General features: G+C 44.5%; 1 protein-coding gene across 1 annotated transcript in view; it reads left to right on the plus strand.

Moving 5' to 3' along the window:
- LOC124719761 (mucin-19-like) overlaps nt 1-22,309 on the plus strand; it is a 136,729-nt gene extending 114,420 nt beyond the window's left edge. The window contains exon 6 of the mRNA XM_047244960.1: nt 21,925-22,309. Coding sequence (XP_047100916.1) covers nt 21,925-22,309 — 385 coding nt within the window. The remainder of the gene's footprint in view (nt 1-21,924) is intronic.
- The last annotated feature ends 210 nt before the right edge of the window (nt 22,310-22,519 follow it).

The following is a 22,519-nucleotide window of genomic DNA, read 5'->3' on the forward strand; positions in this document are numbered from 1 at the left end:
AGCCTCCACATTGGCCCTCCGCCTCGAGCGACGCGAATGCGTTGCAGTCCGCCACTCACCCTGAGGTGAGTCCTTTGCTTTTTCACAGTACCTGCCATTTCTCAGTACTTCTCTGTTAAGGTTTCGGACACCAGGGGTAAAAGGGACTGGGTATGTTGCGGTCTTGCTTGTACCACATAAATAGGGAAGTGGAGCCGCCGCCATTCATTTAGGACACATGTCTAATAACAGATGTCACTGTCATTTGCTGTTGCACATGTGCGCACATGATCAGCACATCCGCATGTCTGCACACTCATTTTCTCTTTGACCTTTTTAATACATGACACGTGGTCGTGTGACTGTTTCCATTTCTGAAGAAGTCCTAAGTACGATACATGTGAACGTGATGCTTTCAGTTTATGTTGTTCTCATCATGGAAGCTGGTTAGTCCAAAGACTGTGTTTATGTATACATTTTCTGGGAATTACCTTTCATTTTGAGTAAAGAGGTCCACATGACAGTTTTCGATTATGCTCCGGTAGCGCCGAAAATAAGCTATTGCGATCCCGCAGTTGCTATACTCAAATTCCTATGTTTCATGCTGTCCATCCACCCTACACTTTTCGTCAAACTCTTTCCGCGCCCTTTACAATGTTGTTGGATGGCAAACCTCGCTCCACCAGCATTGCTTAAATTATTCATTTCTTAGGTACGTTATGCATTATCACTGAATGACCGCCAACCCGGGCGTCCGCCTGTATTCCGCCAAGCGTCAGCAGCTCGTGGTCTTGCCGTAGTGTTCTCGGTTCCCGCGCTCGGAGTCCCGGGTTTGATTTTCGACGAGGCGAGGCATTTTCTCTGCCTCGAGACGATGTTGTGTGTCCATCATCATGTCATCATCATTGGCGTCAACTAAAAAGGATTTGCAATATGGCGGCCGAACTCCCACGCGTGGGGCCTCCCGCCCAACAATGCCAAATGATCATTTCATTTCATTCCGCCATGTCACTAGAAAGCCAGCACACTATCTACAAAATCACGAAACCAGCACCATACTTGAATAGTGACACATTACTGATTGTGAGCACATTCAGACATTAATCACAAATTCACATGGTAGTAATGCAGAAGCCGAGTTGACTTTTCTGTTAATTCCCCGTGTAATGCAGCCCACAGACCTTTGTCGCTACCTCAGCGAATGATTGTTGCTGCTAGCGCCGAGGAAAGTTGGAATTTTAAACTCTCCCGCAAGAACCAAAGACACTCTAAAGTTAGCACATACTCACAGCACTGCGTAGGGCGAAGTTCGAACATAATGTACGAGGTAGGACTGGCAGCTTGCATTACCAAATACAATTTTTTCTTCTGTTTGACACAGTTGGACTCAAAGATTTTGATTTGTGGGGACAATTTCTACATAACACTGTCCATCTCAAACACGTGCCTGCAAACAATTTATAGCTGTTAATGTGATCTTCACAAAATTTTTCATTCCAGAAAAAATTAGATGTTTCCCATTAGTGTAATTAACATTGGACTCTGTCGTTGGAAATGCTAATGTACAAAGCAATTAGGGCACGCGTATATAATAGCAATAACTGGTATTTTTATATTTGTACGGATTAGTAACGCTTATTCAGGTTCCAGTAACGTTACTAAGACTACTGGTGTACGTTTCATCCAAACGTACTTGTTGTACAATATACTGAATACGACATTGCAGAGCCCGTGTTATTCCGAATCACAGTGCGAAGTTCCGCTGCATATGCTTGCGTCTCCAATGGAACAGGCACTACGGCGGCTACAGCGTGTACTCGTACATCTGTGCAGGTGAGACATTTTACCTGGAAGTCGTTTGCCTGATGTCGGCGAGTAAATACGATATTGCGACCGGTCGCGATAAGCGGGTCCGACACAAACTTTCACTGTCGTCATTCCACTGTACATCTGATGGTTGTCCGTATTCGCGACTGCGAAAGCGTTTCTCGTATTTCATAGCACCTCTAGTCGCCGCTTCGCCCGTTCCTTCGGAGGTGCACAGGAACTTTGCATCGTAATTCCGAATACCACAGGCACTGCAATAACGCGAGTAAATTTGATGTTAGTCTGCATCCGTAAAGATAAGATTGTGGCGGTAACTCTGTCATTGACGCAAACTTCCGATTACCCTTCCAGGAAAAAAAGTCAAATGTAAATACAACGCATGGAAAGAAGCAGAGCAATGGGCAATTCCGTTGAGTTTTTAGTAGTCAAAGCGACATCAGTGAACCCCTGTGTCGTAGATCGTATCTCTGCTTAGCAACGTAAACAGAGATCGCAGTTTGGTTCGCACTGTTAATTAATAAGTAAAAAATATATTTGTATTACGGACAGTTGTGCTTTGGGCGGTGTCCATTATCGTTCATAGCCTTTCGACAAGCAATTACACAAAAGTTTCGTTTGTCTGGGACCAGAATAGCGGCCGTCCTGATCGTGCGCGCTGTGGAGTTTCTGTTTGGGTTTTAAGACTTTACGTTCAGTCTCTGCGTTACAGTGTTGCGTAAAATTGATTCTGGTGATGCAGCATTTTAGTTTCCTTGTTTTCGCGAGCTGTTAACTGCTGACATGGCAACCACGTTTCCCAGAAAGCTTACCCTAAGATTTGGAATTGACAAAGCAGCCCGTAATGTTCAGCCAAGTTAACTGGAAACTCGTGACTGGATCGTTGACGTTATTGGCGTTACTTCGGATCACACACACACTGCTGATTATAACTTGGAGCAATACTGCTTTTTTGTGAAGCTGCTTTCCTCGTTGGTGCTGGAACGGATTTTGCGGAAATTTGAAGGAAAAGCTGAATTCCACCATCGCGATAATTCGGTGAGTAGAGTTACCATTTCAAATGCTGATGTTGATTATAAACAAGTCAGAGAATTTAATTTCCCCCTGAGGTAGAAAACTGCTACTTAAAAGACGTATTATCTAAATAAGGTGACATCAGGCAAATTTGTAATGAACGATGGTCCAGCCAGCATAGATTGCGATGCTTTAGTGGCGTTTGTTCTGTCGATATGCATGTCAAACAGAACATTCCATCTCATATTTTGGTTTGTGGCTACAAAGCGCACCTTATATACAATGGACAGACTTTGACTTGTCACATATGAAAGTGGGCATATCCGGCAAAACGGTCCAAAAAGTGTTTGCATTGCAGAATAATTACCAACAGCCTGAAAGGTTATCACTGGCTAATCTTGTGACCGAAACTCAATGACGGGTGCTGACCTTTCCAGCATTACGGGAAATGTGGAAGAAAGGCCACAAAATACTCTTGAAGCATTTCCACCTTTACTCAGGAAAGACACTGTAGACAATCCGGCTGGAAAAAGTAGTATAGCCGAGACGTCGAACTTGTAACGGCAGTAGCACAGATGAAGAAGATATCAACATGTCGCTGAAAGCTGTAGGTGACATTCAGAAAACAGTACTGGGAACTACTGTTTCAGACAATATTGTCAGCATAGATTCAAACTCTTGAGTCAAGTGCATCAGTAGACAAATCGAATCCGCCACCATCACCCGAACAGGTCAAAGTGACACCACAGTCCCATTCTGTAGCGCTGGGCGCGCCAGTAGATGGCATTGCGCTCGTCTTGGTGACGCCACAGCCCCGCCCTGCAGTACCCGTACGTCAACCAGCGCAGACAGATTCACTCGCAGATGCAACTGAAACAAAACGTGACGAGGTAGTGAGTGATTGTCAATAACAGGCGACGTCACAGCCCAAATCCCAAGACGAAGAAGCTGAGTTTTACAGCAATAACACACAAACAGCAAACGAAAGTGATCATAGAAGTGACGGGGCATTGGAAGAACGTTTGCAAACTGCGTCTGCGCCGCCTTTGGCAGACGAGACGAGATGGTGGCACACGACTGCCCCTCAGATCCGCCGACACCGCCCTCAGTGGAAAACTGCTCAGGGGGTGGGCGGAGCAGACATTCGGTGAAGGCCAGACTCAATGCAAACCGCAAGAAAAGTAAAAAGAAAGGTTCTAATGCAAACCGGGACGGTGGTCTCCAGTCAGATTCTCAGGAAGTATCCGGCATGGAGTGGCATCAAATGATAGACTAGCGGGGAAAAAGGTCACTCCCCTATGTTAGTCATATACGATTACCACGTTAAATATTAAATAGGATACAGTCGGATGTTAAAATAGCTGCTCTGAAACAGTTTCTGTATGAGTCAGCGACGGATATTGCTCTCCTGCAGGAAGAGGTATTCCCACAATTAAATTTGTCCAATTACGTCGATTTTCACCATATTTCCACTGAAACGAGTGTTGCACGGCCATTTTAGTTAGAGAAGGCATCCCCGTACATAACGCTGATAAATTAGAATCGGGGTGAGGTATTGGAATAAACGTAGCAGGAGTCACTATAGTCAGTTTATATGCTCCTTCTGGCAGCAGTAATAAAACTGCAAGAGCCACATTCTTTAATGAAAGCGTAATTTCTTTACTGAGGAAACCCCCCCCCCCAACTTAATAGGGGGAAATTTTAATTGTGTATTGAGTCGAAAGGATCAAATCCCCAACTTCAATTACTCACGAGACTTGAGACGTCTCGTTGTAGATTTAAAATATGCGTGGGAAATAAAATAACCAACAATGGTGAACTTCACTCATTGTTGCGAATTCATGTAGTAGAATTGACAGAATTTACGTATCGGAAAATTTAGCAGATAAAGTACTGAAAACAGAAACTGTTCCCGTTAGTTTTTGCGATCACAGTGCGTTGTTGACCTGCGTAAATTTAACACCACAACCTACCAGAAGAGTAAGAAGCCAGTGGAATCTAAATATTTCGTTATTATCGGAAGAAGACTTAGAAGATGCCCTAACCAGAGCTTGGGAAATGTCTCCATTCACAGAACTTATTTCCAAGTGTGATAGAATGGTGGACCCAACGAGCGAAACCGAAGCTAAGGAAAGTTTTAATATGGCCAGAGAAAGGAAACAGACTGTAGAATTCTACTACAGCGTGCTAAGGGAACTCTATGATCAGACAGATGCAATTCCTACAAGATTAAAAGACATCAAGCAAATAAAAGCAAAATTATCAAGTCTGAAACGTAAGAAACTGGAGGGACTTGAAATGAAATCCAAAGCAAAGTCAGTCACTGAAGATGAGACTGCTGCATTGTACCACCTTGTCATACACGCCAAGAATAGAAGAAGTTTTGTGGATGAACTTCAGATCGATGATGGTACCATAATCACCACCCAGAAGGAAATAATTACAGAGATCTCAGCGTATTATGAACGTATGTATGCGTCAGGGGAAACAAACGAAGAAGAATACGATGAGCTCTCTGGTGCATACCTTCCACGAATATCGCGAGATGATGATGGTGAGAACATTTCTTCGGACATCACCAAGGAAGATGTATTAGAAATCGTGTGCAGATCCCCCACTAGGAAATCTCCAGGATCTGACAGACTGCCCATTGAAATCTATAAACGATTTTGGAGCCTAATAGGAGAAAAGTTCACCGAAATTGTCAATGAAGTCTTACAGGTGAAGCCAGTGCCTGCAGAGTTCAAACAATGCAAAATCGTGTTGATCCCGAAGAGAAGAGGCTGCAAAAGAATAAACAACCTACGGCCGATTTCGATTTTAAATTCGGATTATAAAATTATAGCTCGAGTAATTAACAAGCGCTTTACACCATGCACCGCTGACGTCATAGGCCAACAGCAGACTTGTGCTTTCAGAAGGACGATTTTACAAACTGCGGCTTTGTATCGCGATGTCATTGCACTAGCGCAGGCAAGTAACATAAAATGTGGACTGCTTTTCATAGACATCCATAAGGCATTTGATCAAATTAATCACAAATACCTGATAGAGACAATGCGTCGAATGGACTTCCTGCCAAAAACCATCGACATCCTCGAGAACGTGACAATGGGTGTTACTGCACAAATCTCCGTTAACTGTCAACTGACAAAACAAATTGAAATAAAAAGGGGTGTTACCCAAGGCTGTTCGTTATACCGCTGTAACCTTTCCTGAGACAGCTACAGCACAGGCTGACAGGCATTACCATTCAAGGAACAAAGACCGTGTAGGTGCTTATGCTGACGATGTAGGAGTAATCATCAGAGACCAAACAGATGTGACGCAACTAGAGATGGTACTCGCAAAATACTGTTCCGCATCAGGTGCGAGGGTAAATGAAAACAAAAGTAAATTTCTAGATGTAAAGCGGCTTGCTAACTTGCGCATTGAGTGGGTGAACCATGTTAATGAACGCAAAGCTCTTGGAATAACATTGATAACTCCCCTTTTAAAAATGATAGCAATAAGTTGGCGGTAGGTGGCAAGAAAAATCAAGGGAACTTTGATTGAAAACTGTCAACGTAGCAGAGACCAGTTCCAGAGAATACTGTTTATCAACACGTATATTTTATCCGAGGCCTACTGCATAGCACAGGTTCTCCCCATTCCATCAATGGTGGCGAAGACGATCATGTCCACCTTAGCAAAGTTCTTGTGGAAAGGGGAACTGTTTGGAGTGCCGGTGAAGACAGCAGTTTTGGATCCAAGCGATGCAGGAATGGGTCTGACATAAAGTGTAAAGCGATGGCGTTATCTGTTAAACGAACATGAGGCATAATGTGTAACGATCCAGGGTGCACTACAGCAAAACTATACGACATTGTCAGGCCAGGAAGTGTAGAGCCGCCGATAAATATACAAAAAATAAGTGTTAAGCTAAAACACATTAGGGAGTATAATCTTGAACTAAGTTATCCCAGCAAAAAGCTTTTAAACTCCAAAAAAGTTACAGCAAAGGCGATTTTAGCTGAAAGACGGAAACATGAAAATATGGAAAATGAATTCGAGAAAATACTTAAATATCAGAATCACAATAAGAAATATGGTAATATGCTCCGAATTGTCGTCAATGGAATGGGTATTGGTTAGGAACTGGATTCCTAGTAGAGAGGGAATGGGTTGGGTTCACGTTCCCGACCCCAACCTCACCTGCAAGTCGCACATGAAAAATAAATCAGTAGTACAGCAGATACAAGAATATGACGGCAAACATCTGGTGTCTGATATAAAGGAAGATCTTGAACTCTCCAAGGATGCGTTTAGAAGGCTGGATCTGACAAACATAACAAGGCAGTGAAGGATTTTGCGATGTCGCTGTTCAGGACTGCTCCTCTGTCCACGTAATTTACCCTGGAAGGAACACTCGTCAAGGATTTACTGGATGATTAATGTGGGTCTGGGAAATGATCATGAGGAACCTCAGGCTGCAGAAGAAGAAAATGTGCGTGCTGAACTGCCGCCAGCTGAAGGAGACAGTGAAGGTGCTGATTTGTGCTACTGCTAAAGACTCATTCTTTGAACACTGTAATTTATGTCATTTCTTTCTTTTTGTCCAACAACACAATTCATGGCAATGGGTTTTCCATTTCCCACTGTAAAGTATATGAGGAGAAACATTGGCTTTTTAATCAGAATAACAAAGTCGATTGGGAAACATTCAACTTTTATACATATAATAATGATAAACAAGAACCGCAGTGGTAATTATCGTAAAAACAAACAAAGCAGTAATTTTTGCGACATCTTGCGCAACATATAAAAACGGGCGTTCGCAATAAATCTGTACAAAAACATGCCCCATTAACATTTACGAAAATGTTCCTAGTTTATGATAATTTTGAGGCAAACCACTCATACTGAATCATGTCTCGGAATATTGGTGACGATGATTGATGGAGAATTATAGAATGAATTTTGATGCAATCTTCCCGGGAATTAATTTCACGATTCTCCTGTTACAATGCGCTGCAATTTTGCAAGCGGTTTACGAAATTTTTAACTTGCCTGTAAAAGTAAACATCACAAGGCTGCACCAAAGAAGTGCATTTTTGAGGTATGAGTTTCAGAGACCAAGTTGGCATATTTTCGTCATCTTGAAAAATTGCATCATATGTCTCCGGAATCGTTTGACCTCCCCAAGAGTCAATGAGAGGTAAATATTTACTCTCCCCGACGAAAGATTTTAAACATTTGCGGAGAAAATCCATGTATAAAACTGTTGTTCCTTTTCCGGACTGCGATGACGTTCGTATAAGTACTGCCATAGCCATCTATTAATTAGTGAATACGAGGTCCGAAATGACTGGTCGCTTCTTGTAAACATATGAAGACATGTGGGAGCAGTTTTCCGGATAATGTTATTGAATATTGTGCGGTGTACGAATGCGTCACTTTATTCAAATCCGACTTTTTCACGAAAACTGTTTTACGTACTTTTTCAGTGAGATTGTTATTGGTATCCTAAAACAATAGAATTTTTAATATTAAACAATATTCGAATGTGTATGTAAATATTTTTTTCTATAATTAAATTTGAATTGATATATTTTACATCGGTAAAAACATTTTGTACGCAGAAAACATGTATTTACGTGTTTGGTCAGTATTTATCGCATAATCCTCGTCGTGGTATTGAGGGATTAACCGGAACGTCTGCCGACGAATGGCCTCCGCAGACGCCTGGATGGCCTCCATTACGCCGCTTCTTTTTTCGAAACCAGTTTCGTGATCTTGCGTTGTGAAATTCTGTGCTTCTGTTTAAATGCCGTGACCCATCGATCACACGCCTTGAATTTGAAATCGACGAATTGTGCAGCCGCAGCCAGTGTCCATTGCTGTAAATTTCCTGTCGTGACTTGCTGATGTTGCTGTCTTGCTTCCACAAAACGGTCGTAGGTCCACGAATCTATCGCCTCAAATTTATCCATTCGCGTACCACCACTTTTAATATCTTTCTCCCATTGGGAAAGATATTATTTTCTGTTCAATTGGCGGCATCCTTTTTTTGCAACGTCACCAAGGACCACGTGAGGTGCGCTTTAGTAATATTCACGACTTTGTAGGCAAAGGGAATTGTGTCACTTTTAAATCTGTTCGGTGACGGTTTATATTCGTCTGGAGACGAATCATTTTGTGGCACTTCGAACTGTTCGTCGTTCTCCTCACATTCTTCGCAATCCTCATGAGCGTGAATTAATTCCTCTTCAGTTACGAATGTTTTTGCACCCAAAAGTTCCAGTGTATTATCATAAAGTTCTCCGGCCAATAACATAGCATCGTGAGAGATTTCTTCCGAAGATGTCGATGCAATTAAAATATTTTCCGTCAACAGCTTTTCATAATACACCACTGCGCCCCTCAATCGTAATTTTGATAGGTCACTATGAACGGACTCTACAGGAATTTCTTCTCCTATTCCAGATGAGCCAGCAACTTCTTCGGTCGACGTGTTTAACCTCGGATCGGAATAACACGTCGAAATTTGAAACAGGCATGTCTGTTCACGACAAAGTCGAAAAACAAACTGCCGTTTACTTCTCACGGCTCGCGCACAGTCCTATGCGCAGATGGCCGTTACAATCCCAATGGGACGCTTACAAAGCCCCTCTAAACCTCGAAACCCCATGAAACGAAATAGAACAACGAGCACGAATATTTTTCAGTGAATGAAAAACTTTACATTCTTGAACTAAAATAATTTAAGTTTGAGAAAATTTTTGAATAATTGGTGCAATAACAAAAGAAAATGAATCAGAAGAAAAAGAACCCAAGGCCTCTGGCATAAGAGTCCGAGCCCTAACCATTTTTTTAAATTGGTCATAACATTCCACAGTAGTACATTATTTTCAACTAACATTTAAAAGTAATAAAACAAACGAAAATTAATTACAGGTTCCTTGGCATTTTAGAAGAAATCAAGGCCTAAACCAGACAGTGATGTTCGTCACTTGATCGTATTTGGTTTTTCAAAGATTAAATTGTCTCGTTTCTTCATGTTCTGAATCGCATAATTGAAAATAGAGTTCACATGACGCTTCTTCTGAGGAAGTTGGCGTATGTATCATAGTAATTAATTATGCGTAGTAGCTTGTGATGCTGATCGGAGATTAACGTCCAAAAGCCTCCGTTGCTCCCTTATTTACTGGACAGCAGGTAAAATACCGCGTGTCCCTTCAACCAGTTGACGGCATTTTTCTTTGAGGTGGGGTATAATTCTTTTTCCGGGTATAAAAGGCACGTTGGCGTTATCAAATACGGCGGCCTTCTCTGCATAGTTGCTAATTTTTTTCTGATTGACAACCATATATTATCTGCATTTCCACAGACAAATTGATGTTCATCTCTGTCAATCAGGTTGCAAGTGGTACACGAAGGGGAATCAGCCAGATGAATGTAATGTAGACTGGAGTTCGTAGAAAATTTCCTATTCACAAAATAATACCACAATGACTAGGCCAAACGGCGGCTCGGCACTGGACAAACATTTTATACTCATAAGGCACCTGAGAATCTTTGGATCGATTTTTCACGGGATTTTCCGAGTAGCGCGTCCTAATATTTTAACCACGTGAGGTGTTAGGGGTCCACGCAAAATTTCGGACAAATCCCCGACCCCGTGGTCGTGCCGTCTCCTTGTGAGTTACGGTGGGGAGGTGGCTGACCTCCACGTGACCTGCGTTTACGTTTAGTGATTTTGCTGTCTCCTCTTCGTTTATTGCTGTCACGTCAAACGAAAAGAAAATGGATTTCTGTGGCCGCGAGCTATCAAGCGAAGTAAAATACACTGATGAGAGTACAGTAGACTAAAATATGTTATTAGTTTCAGATTTTATTTTATTTCCACCTTCCTGACAGTCGGGCCTTAATCGCCTTGCAGAACAATAGTTATTTTCGTCGGTTTGCTAAAGAAATTTGGCTTTTATTAATCTTCCTCGCTGAGGCAGTGAAGTAATTTTTTTAAATCCACATTATTGACTAGTTTCAGCTGCATTTCAAAAGTGCACGTTTTCATCCAACCAATTATTATGTTACTAACACCTGCAAACACGATTTAAGTTTTGACAGAAACTTGTCCAGTTTTTATGTATAATCTACCGTGGTTCCTTACATACTTCAGCACTCTCCCCATAAAATGCTGCAGGAATGCAATTATGCGAGACGAAATCCAAAGACGAGAGTATGTTCGATATCTGGCCTTAGGGTTTACACAAATTTGTGAATAGACGCGAAATAGTATGAGCGTGGAATCGCAAGTGGAGACACACATCCTGCAGAAATCTGCGCACTATACCGTGTTGCCCGTTCGTGCAGCTGCCTCTTGACGTGATCTTATTTCGGCGATAACAGAACCAAGTCAGGAGCACGCCTTAGGTAGCCAAGGTGGCCAGTGACTCTCGATATGGACCAACAAAGAAATGTTTCGAACAGGTTGTAATCGACCTCCACGGAATCGGAATTTTCCATTAGTGTGCAAAGGCCTTCATTACGACACAGTCATGAACCAATGCTCTGTGCAGACGGGTGTTCATTTGGAATGATTCTTGTGATGGTCGGGGCTAGGTTCTCACATAAGGCAATCAATTTAAGAAGTACAAACAGCACATCTTCACCTCTGATGACGTCATTTGAAAAATGTAGTGTTGCACTGTGGTTCCAAACGGACATGAGACGTCACTTTGCTACTTGTTGCGCGAGAGTCCTTATAGGTTGGGCCATGACGGAGGCCTAATCATGCCAGGTTGAAAGTCAGTCACCAGTAACCTTTCTTACGCGAGAGTGTTTTTTGATGAATGTGCCACTCATCGTGCAAGATCACTGGGCAGCTGATTCTTATTGTATTTCGGCATGAGATGTGGAAAATATCGGTGCTGGACTGAGATTCGATCTCTGATCTCCCTTTTCGTCACATCTGATGGCTTTGTGTTGATAATTTTCACCGTTCGCCACGCGGTCTGCGCGGCTGCCCCCGTCAGAGGTTCGAGTCTTCCCTCTGGGATGGGCGTGTGTGTCGTCCTTAGCGTAAGTTAGTTTAAGTTAGATGATGTAGTGTGTAAGCTTAGGGACCGACGATCTCAGCAGTTGGGTCCAATAAGACCTTAGCACAAAAAAAAGTTCCACCGTTCCGTTGTTTCCCCACGATTCGAAAGTCGTTACCGTCTTGACGAAAGATGCATGACTGGGTTCGAATCTTGGTCTGTCTTTTCAACTTGCAACAAGGACACACCAAACTTCATGTGACAAATTATTATGATTTTTGACGCCTCTCCATACTTTGTCAACAATAACAATGGGTATCGGTTTCGATTTAGTCAGAGGCTGTTAGCTACTGGTGAAAAAGAATTAGTCAACGCCTGTTTTTATGTAGTCGAACGGCATGTGCAGGTTTCGATTCCCAGTCGCCACAGGAATTATCGTCGTGTCCAAACCAGATACGCGCACATTCCGCTGCTGGTGAAACGAACGCCAGTGTGCCTTCAGCGGCCGCCGCGTGCGGACCTCTGCTGCGAGCTGCGGTGAGTCTGACCGCTTATCGCAGCTCTCCGCTGCAGTCTTTGTGTCTTCGTGAATGTCGGAAGATGCTAGTATGAGTCAGCTCCGCACAGCAGACACAAACTGGTCGACTGAAGCGCGAAAAGGTCCAACAAGCAGTCAAGAAATTAAATGAAACTTCGGAGGGAGGTTCCAGTCGCACTACTCAGCCTGGACCTGTCATCCACACACCAGCCGCCGCAAGTGCGCCCGCCCCCGCGGAAGTACAGCGAGACGCAAGCGCAGCTCCCCACAGAAACGCGCCCAGCAGCCGCTGATGGCCTGTTCGCGAAGAACTGCGCGGACGAGGTGGCGGCAGATGGGGAAACGTCAGAAACTCGTTCAGCTTCCAGAGGCGCACCTGTCAGTCTCCGGTAACGAACGGTTACCTCACCCAGACCCAAGTGGCAGGAGGCGGATACGTATGTCACATTTGTCAATAGGTTTTGCACTGAGTGTATTCGATGAAAGAGTCGAATTTATGAAACGTGGTACATTACGAACCCATGTCAAACTTAGAGGATTGCACCTTTAAACATCTGAAACTATGTGGCTTGAAACACTTTATGTATGTGGCAGACACTGATGTTTTTCTACTTCAGGAACTAACGGCCGCTGCGCTACACGATCTCTTGGGGTATGTCGCTGTAATTAATGCTGGAACTGGAATTGAATTGGACACAGTGATACCCTCGAAAGAGTCAGCCACGTTGAACAACTCACAAATAATAGAAACAATCTATATCTACATCCATACTCCGCAAGCCACCTGACGGTGTGTTGGGGAGGGTACCCTGAGTACCTCTATCGGTTCTCCCTTCTATTCCAGTCTCGTATTGTTCGTGGAAAAAAGGATTGTCGGTATGCCTCTGTGTGGGCTGTAATCTCTCTGATTTTATCCTCACTGTCTCTTCACGAGACGTAGGAGGGAGCTATATACTGTTTGACTCCTCGGTGAAGGTATGTTCTCGAAAACTCCGACAAAAGCCCGTACCGAGCTGCTGAGCGTCTCTCCTGCAGAGTCTTCCAGTGGAGTTTACCTATCATCTCCGTAACGCTTTCGCGATTACTAAATGATCCTGTAACGAAGTCCGCTGCTCTCCATTGGATCTTCTCTATCTCTTCTATCAACCCTATCTGGTACGGATCCCACACTGCTGACCAATATTCGAGCAGTGGGCGAACAAGCGTACTGTAACCTACTTCCTTTGTTTTCGGATTGCGTTTCCTTAGGATTCTTCCAATGGATCTGTCTGGCATCTGCTTTACCGACGATCAACTTTATATGATCATTCCATTTTAAATCACTCCTAATGCGTACTCCCAGATAATTTATGGAATTAACTGCTTCCAGTTCCTGAGTTGCTATATTGTAGCTACATAATATGGGATCTTTCTTTCTGTGTATTAGCAGCACATTACACTTGTCTACATTGAGATTCGATTGCCATTCCCCACACCATGCATCAATTCGCTGCAGATCCTCCTGCATTTCAGTACAATTTTCCATCGTTCCAACCTCTCGATATACCACAGCATCATCCTCAAAAAGCCTCAGTGAACTTCCGATGTCATCCACAAGGTCATTTATGTATATTGTGAACAGCAACGGTCCTACGACACTCCCCTGCGGCACACCTGAAATCACTCTTACTTCGGAAGACTTCTCTCCATTGAGAACGTCATGCTGCGTTCTGTTATCTAGGAACTCTTCAATCCATTCACACAATTGGTCTGATAGTCCATATGCTCTTACTTTGTTCATTAAACGACTATGGGGAACTGTATCGAACGCCTTGCGGAAGTCAAGAAACACGGAATCTACGTGGGAACCTGTGTCTATGGCCCTCTTGAGTCTCGTGGACTTCTAGTTTCCAGAAAAGTCGTTATACTCGAACGTAATACGTGTTCCAAAATTCTACAACTGATCGACGTTAGGGATATAGGTCTATAGTTCTGCACATCTGTTCGACGTCCCTTCTTGAAAACGGGGATGACCTGTGCCCTTTTCCAATCCTTTGGAACGCTACGCTCTTCTAGAGACCTACGGTACACCGCTGCAAGAAGGGGAGCAAGTTCCTTCGCGTACTCTGTGTAAAATCGAACTGGTATCCCATCAGGTCCAGCGGCCTTTCCTCTTTTGAGCGATTTTAATTGTTTCTCTATCCCTCTGTCGTCTACTTCGATATCTACCATTTGGTCATCTGGGCGACAATCTAGAGAAGGAACTACAGTGCAGTCTTCCTTTGTGAAACAGGTTTGGAAAAAGAGATTTAGTATATCGACCTTTAGTCTGTCATCCTCTGTTTCAGTACCATTTTGGTCACAGAGTGTCTGGACATTTTGTTTGGTCCACCTACCGCTTTGACACAAGACCAAAATTTCTTAGGACTTTCTGCCAAGTCAGTACATAGAACTGTACTTTCGAATTCATTGAACGCCTCTCGCATGGCCCTCCTCACATAACATTTCGCTTCGCGTAATTTTTGTTTGTCTGCAAGGCTTTGGCTATGTTTATGTTTGCTGTGAAGCTCTCTTTGTTTCCGCAGCAGTTTTCTAACTCGGTTGTTGTACCACGGTGGCTCTTTTCCATCTGTTACTATCTTGCTTGGCACATACTCATCTAACGCATATTGTCCAATGGTTTTGAACGTTGCCCACTGATCCTCAACACTATCTGTACTTGAGACAAAACTTTTGTGTTGAGCCGTCAGGTACTCTGAAATCTGCTTTTTGTCACTTTTGCTAAACAGAAAAATCTTCCTACCTTTTTTAATATTTCTATTTATTGCTGAAATCATCGATGCAGTAACCAGTTTATGATAGTTGATTCCCTGTTCTGCGTTAACTGTTTCAAATAGTTCAGGTCTGTTTGTCACCAGAAGGTCCAATATGTTATCGCCACGAGTCGGTTCTCTGTTTAACTGCTCAAGGTACTTTTCAGATAAAGCACTTAAAAAAATTTCACTGGATTCTTTGTCCCTGCCACCCGTTATGAACGTTTGAGTCTCCTAGTCTATATCCGGCAAATTAAAATCTCCACCCAGAACTATAACATGGTGGGGAAATCTACTCGAAATATTTTCCAAATTATCCTTCAGGTGCTCAGCCACAACAGCTGCTGAGCCAGAGGGCCTATAGAGACATCCAGTTACCATGTCTGAGCCTGCTTTAACCATGACCTTCACCCAAATTATTTCACATTTCGGATCTCCGTCATTTTCCTTCCATACTATTGCACTTCTTATGTCTATAAACACGCCTCCACCTTCACTGTCCAGCCTGTCTCTGTGGTATACATTCCAATCTGAATTTCATTACTGTTTACATTTGGTTTCAGCCAACTTTCTGTCCCTAGTACTATGTGCGCATTGTGACCGTTTATTAATGAGAGCAGTTCTGGAACCTTTCTATAGACACTCCTGCAATTCACTAATAGCTTATTAATATTGTTATTCCCCGTTGCGTTTTGCCTACTACCACCTTGTCGCGTCTCAAGAGGGGTCTTGTTGGGCCTAGGGAGGGAATTCTCTAACCTAAGAAACCCACATGTGCACTCCACACGTACTCCGATACCCTTGTAGCCCCTTCCTCACGCCTGACCTATTCAGGGGGACCCTACATTTCTACAGCCGATAGCGGAGGTCGAGAATATTGCACCCCAGATCTCCGCAGAATCGTCTGAGCCACTGGTTTAAGCCTTCCACTCGGCTCCAAACCGGAGGACCGCGATCAGTTCTGGGAACGATACTACAAATAGTTAGCTCTGGTTCCACCCCGCAAGCGAGGCTTTCCGCCTGCACCAACTCCGCCAACCACCTGTATGAACTGATGATGACCTCTGGACCCAGACGGCAGGAGTGTCATTGGTGCCGACATGAGCAACAATTTGCAGTCGGGTGCACCCAGTGCTCTCTATCGCCGCCGGTTGGGCCTCCTCCACATCTCGGGTGAGACCCTCCGGCAAGCAGACAGAGTGAACACTGGCCTTCTTCCCCGACCTTTCCGCTATTTCCCTAAGGGGCTCCATCACCCGCCTAACGTTGGAGCTCCCAATAACTAATAAACCCCTCCCCCCGTGTGCCGGCTCGGACCTTGCTGAAGGAGCGGCCACATGTCCACTCGCAGGCGGAGCGGGCAATGCCACACTGCCAGCCTCCACATTGACCCTCCGCCTCATGCGCCGCGAACGCCGCTGAAGCCGCCACTCCCCTTGGGGAGAGGGTGGCCCAGCCGCGCCCGGTACCCGTGAAGATGTCTCGACAGCAGGGACAGTGGGTGAAGCATGTATAACACCTGGGGTGTACCTTGCGACGCACCAGACTCCCCACTGCCGCTACACTCCGAGGCAGCAGCCTGAAGACGGCTGACCGCGGCCATCAACACGCTCAGCTGTTCGCGGACAGTGGCCAGCTCCTCCTGCGTCCGTACACAGCAGTCACACATCCTATCCGTCCTAAGAAATCAATTTACTGTAGAGAGTTAGTCAACTTTTAACTAGACTGCCAATTCACTAAAGGCGGCTGATAGTTGACTAAACTGTGGTTACTAGACACTTCTTGTAGAAAACAATAAAAAGGCACTAACTGTCTGAGGACTGTATTGAAAACACTAGCACTACTAGCGCTATGGCTGACTAAAGGGACTCTTGAGATCAGTTATGGTCCTGAATGGTGGTTACAAAATTAATTGTGCGCATTCTTGCCTGGAGAGGGAAAATGTTAATGCATGAGGTAACTGGCGCGCATGGAACTACGGTGGGTAGAGCCAGAACAAGTATTCAAAGTGTCCGTGAATATAGAGACATCGTAGCTGCGGCACATGTTCGCACGCTCGAATGCTCCATAAGGTCGCTCGATTTCGGGAATGCTTTCGGTAGGGTGAGTCGCCAGTGCCTTCTTGATACAATGACCGTACTGGATTTTCTGCAATATTTAGTCAAGGTAATTGGTATAATGTTGAAGAACAGCAGTTTGCAAATCATGATCAGTGGTCAGCTAACAAGGCAGCTCGCACTCAAGAGTTGTGTGCGCCGAGGTGGTCCTGTGTGGAGGGCCTCGTTCGCCACTGCCGCTGAGGCCCTGCTAGCCGCTCTGCAGAAACAGCTACGAGGGCTGCACGCATGCACACACACACACACCGCCAGAATATCGTGTGTTGGGCATACACAGGTGATGTGGATGTTGTGATCATTGGCGACAGCGACTGGGAGAAGGCATTGCAGGTCATCAGCAATTCCGAACTTGCATCAGGTGCGAAGCCGAGCAACATCAAATCACACGTGGAATATCTCTGCAAAACACGGGAGACCTTAATGTGTTGCCCCATATGGAAATTTTGGGTATCAGCTACAGTTATATATAAATCGTACTACAGCTGCAAACTCTACAAACATCCTTGCCAGTCTGCCAGCTAGCGCCAAAGAACATAGTGCGAGAAGACTTGATGATATCCAAAAGGGACACTTTTAAAATATGTACGTGGGTTTTAAAGTCAACTGTGTAGCAAAGGTTTTACCCAAACCACGTGAAACAGCAGCAAGATTTCTGTCAGCTCGTGGTAACATTTTCAAGGTAAAGTTTGACACGCTGACTCCTTCAGAAGGAAATGGCGCTGGGGAGGGGGAGGGGGGGGGAGGAGAGAGACTAAATCTCACAATCTCTCAGACGTTGGGAGAGTATCACAAGCTGTATTCGTGTGTTCCACACACGAGATGCGGAAGAATACACACACGACCCTAGTGTCTCACTTAGCAGACGAAATTACTCCCACTGTCTTGACTCCAGCCATAGATGCATGGCTTTTATCATTTTGAACAATTTTGATTCGAACTCAGTTACACTCTGACCAGAGTTCGCCCATCGTATATGGTAAAAGTTAGGAACATATACGTGCAATTTACGGAAAAGGAATGCGGAAATGTGGCTGTACAAAAGTAGCTGCACTACAGATGGAAGGTCACTTGGATAAACATCAGCACCCCTCAACTACCAACAAGTGTGAAACTCGCTCGGTAGAGGGCAGTAAACAGGAAAGTAGCAACCAAAGCGAAACTTCAGGCAGTCCACCTGGGTGATTCGCCAACACGTGATAATTGGGACCTGATAGCAAGCGAAGAAGACAGGTTTGTGAGCTCTGAAGTGGAGGATATCCGGGGAGTTATCAGACAAATGTTGGCCACGATAACGCCAACATTATTTGCAATATCTTGCCGGACGATTTTTTTAATCCTATCAAGGTGACATGTCATTTAGAATAAAGAAATGCTGTAAAGTGGCTAAAAGGACAAACAACGTGTCACCTGCTAACAGAAGGAAACAAAACAAAACAAAACGCACGCCGGGCACAAGCGGACAACGGGTCGGCGCGTCTCCTCCACTCCGGCCACCCTGGGTGTGCATCGCAGAGGCGACAAACTGCAGGAGAAACTCCGCAAAAATATTTTAGTACGTATAGTTAAGTGAAACAGTGTGCAAACTGAATAGAAAGAGACGTAAACGCAAGAACAACGTAATGAATCGTGCTTAACCTCTTTTGTCTTTAACACTATTCTTTACTGAGTTATTCATTTATTTCTAAGGAAACAGAAATCTACACTAAAATAAGTGGATCAGAAGCACCCTATTTCGTGTTGAAGGCATCTCGGAGGAAAATTTTGTCCTCACGACAAAAGACATGGTACTTCTTAGTACATTTTATTTTACTTTATTCCGTATGCCACAACTTGCTTCAACGAGAAGACAGGACTGCCCTCATTTCTTCTTTTCTGTGTTACATTCATCGTTATCCGAAGCATCCAAAATGGCAGCATGGAGCTTCCAGCGAGTGGATTGCTCGGAGTTAAGAGAGGACCAACATGGCAAAGAAACCTCGCGAGAATTATGCATTGGATCAGGAAGAAGATACTGCGAAATAAATTGGAAAGCCAACCAGAGTGAACACGAACTTCGGAGCCGTCGCCCGCAGCTGACATAGTTTCTGTGCAGACGTAGTCTTCTGGATGAAGTACTAAAAATTAAAAAAATAAATAATCCACGGAAACAACGGAGTGACTCGGAGTCATGTATGGCGGGAGGCGTCGTGGCCAGGCCCCGGAATGGTTAAAAAATTAAATGAAAGAAAAGGGGTTAAGGGCGCGAGTTTCTAGTCTGCACGTAGCGTGTTCGAATCCGCAACTTACATGAATTTAAATTCGTGATAAAGGTTGCTAGTTAAAAAAAAAGTTGAAATGATTCTAGCTACCTATGCTCAAGTTCTGGGTTCGTTTCTTACATCCGGCAGTCATTTTCATCCAACAGAAGTAGCAGCTCTCCCACCTTTGGTAACCTGGAGGAGAGTCGGTATAGGGTGGGCCCTGACAGAGGAGGAAGTCACGCCGGGTCGAAACTCTGTCACCAGTTACCTTTCTTATGCCATTTTTGTTTTATGAATGAGCCAATCGCTGTGCAAGGTCACAGGGGACTTGACTCTATCAGAGCCTGAGATGTAGAAAATATTGGTGGTGCACTCAGATCTCCCTTTTCGTCGCGTTTGATCAGCTTGCAATGATGCATTTCCACTGCTTCATTGTTTCCACTTGCCTGCAAAGCTATAAAGACGTTCACAAAAGACAGGTCTGTGGGGTTCGAATCCTGTCATGGCACTTTAAGTTGCCACACATGCACACGAAAATACATGTGAGATATTATTATGATTTTTAATGCCTTTCTGCGCTTTATCAACAATAATGGTGTGTTCTGGATTCGACTCCCTAGTCAGACACGCAGCTTTTCGTCCTATCATGTCAGTTTCAAACATGCCACTCACAGCTACTCGTGAAAGGGGATAGTACAGTCAACGTGTCTATGTAGTCAACAACTGTGTGTCCAGGGTTCGATTCCTAGTCAGCGGAAAATTTTCATAATTGTATTTACAATACAGACATGCGCACATTTCGCTGCTAATGAAGTAAATCAATATATAACGTCTACGCGTGACTAGAGGTCCGTGCCGATAGGGGTTGGTTTCGAATGCCCATAACGCAAAACAGTTTCGTCTCCTGGGTTTAGTTTGTCATCTCGTTGCTGGTTAAAAATAACGATTTGTAACGTTTGATTGCGCTCAGTTAACCATGCAATTAAGTGCTGCGTTCGAATCTCCAGGAAACACACAACTTTATGGCAGATCATTTCGAGTTTGAACTTGCACACTTTGTTACTTGTGACTGAAAGCGTACTTGAGATATTTCGTCTTTACTTGCTGGATTGCATTCCCGGATAGTAGCGCAGTAAGAAAACTTTCATCGTGTCATTTAAAGGAGGATGCTGCTTTCTGAGGCTTCATTTATTACAATAAATTTTAATATGCAAGCGTAATGGGCATGTAATGTCCAATAACACGTTTCCTGGTATTTGCATTATCGAAGTGTCAGTTTGCATGTAAACTTATAATCACACAGAGCAGTTTTCTCTTGTGGCCTCATGCAGTGAACATTTTGTATAGGCAAAGACTGTACCGAAAACAGAGCAGAGCAACAATGTTACGAGGACTGATTACAAATCAGGCGAAACACAATTCAGATCGTTCCATAAAGTTTCTGGCGTGCAGCCGCATAAATTCAGCCTCTTCTCCAAATATTTCGGCCGGACACCGTCCAGCCATCTCCAGAGTGAGCCAAGGTGGGTGACCCTGCCGCACTTGGTCCGTCCTTTTAAACCCGAGGACCGAACCACTGAATTTATGCGGCTGCACTCCAGAAACTTTATGGAACAGTCCTTACGCCGCAAAAACATTAAGATGGACGACAACTGAGATCGTTCAGATGATTTTGAGCATGATAGCACATGTTAAAATACATGTGCGTATGCTATAAGGCCATAAAATGTCACACACACACATACACACACACACACACACACACACACACACACACACACACACACACACACACAGGTTTTTTATGGGGGTGGTGTTGCCGATTTAGTGTTTGTTATCTCTCGCATGTTTTGAATGAATTGTTGTCTGTGTGTGAGAAAGTTTCAGTGTTTGGTGAGGCTGAATGAAGAAAACTGCCAGTAACTGCAGTGAATTTTTTTTGCCTGGATAGCAGGAAAGTGTCTGTTTGAAAACCAGGAGATGGGATTCTTCTTGTGTGTGACGTCTGGCAGTGAAGCTGCAGACAGAGACCAGCTGCAAGAAGCCTGTTCTGTAGTGGAGGTGAGCGACTGGTTAGGTGTAGCGTCCCGAGAGCAGAGGAGCTGACTTCCAGGAATGACTGTGACAAAGTGTGGTAAGGAAAATCTTTCAGAGGATGTATAATGCTATTTGTAATGGACGATGAATGAAGATTTTCTTATGAGGGAGATAGAACAGATTTGCTGTAATTTAATACATACACACAATTGCGCACTGTTTTGTACTGTAGGAGGGGAATACGGTAGTTTTGTTTGAGGAGAGATTTGTATTCGCAACAGTTGTTTCCTCGTGTGACTGTTTTCCTCATTCTGTGTGTTGTGTGTTTGTAGCAGAGAGTGGCAGTTTGTGTGTTTTGTGCAGGAGCCTCTCTGCAGAGGAGAGGGACAGGAGGCTGGTCGAGGCGGCGGCTGAGGAGGGGGCAGTGGGGGAGCTGAGGGCGCTGATCGCCGCAGGGGCTGACTTGGTGGCGAGGGACGATTGGGGGTGGACCGCCCTGCACTGTGCAGCGTACAGGGGAGACGTCGAGGCGGCGAGGCTGCTGGTGGGGGCGGGGGCGGCGGTGGACGCCAGGGATGACGGTGGGTGGACGCCGCTGCATATTGCGGCAGTCAACGGCCGCGCAGAAGTGGCGGCTGTGCTGCTCGTCGTGGGGGCCGACAGGGGGGCCACAACTGGTGATGGGGAGACAGCGCTGGACGTCGCCAGGCGGCGCAACAGGAGGCGGCTGGTGGAGATGCTGTCATGAGGCAGACAGTCCAGCGAACTCTGTGCAAAAAACAGGAACTGAAAGAATTTGTAGGAGAGCAATATTCATAATCTTTTAAATAAAGATCCAAAAAACTCAATCCGATTGTAACTCACGAATTTCACCCCTCCTCGAGTAACATACAGCACACAAATACTCTAAGCAGTGCTGTAGCAAAACCCAGACAACGCCAGATAACAGCAAAATAAT

This window comes from Schistocerca piceifrons, chromosome 11 (assembly GCF_021461385.2).
Source record: "Schistocerca piceifrons isolate TAMUIC-IGC-003096 chromosome 11, iqSchPice1.1, whole genome shotgun sequence".
Taxonomy (NCBI): domain Eukaryota; kingdom Metazoa; phylum Arthropoda; class Insecta; order Orthoptera; family Acrididae; genus Schistocerca; species Schistocerca piceifrons.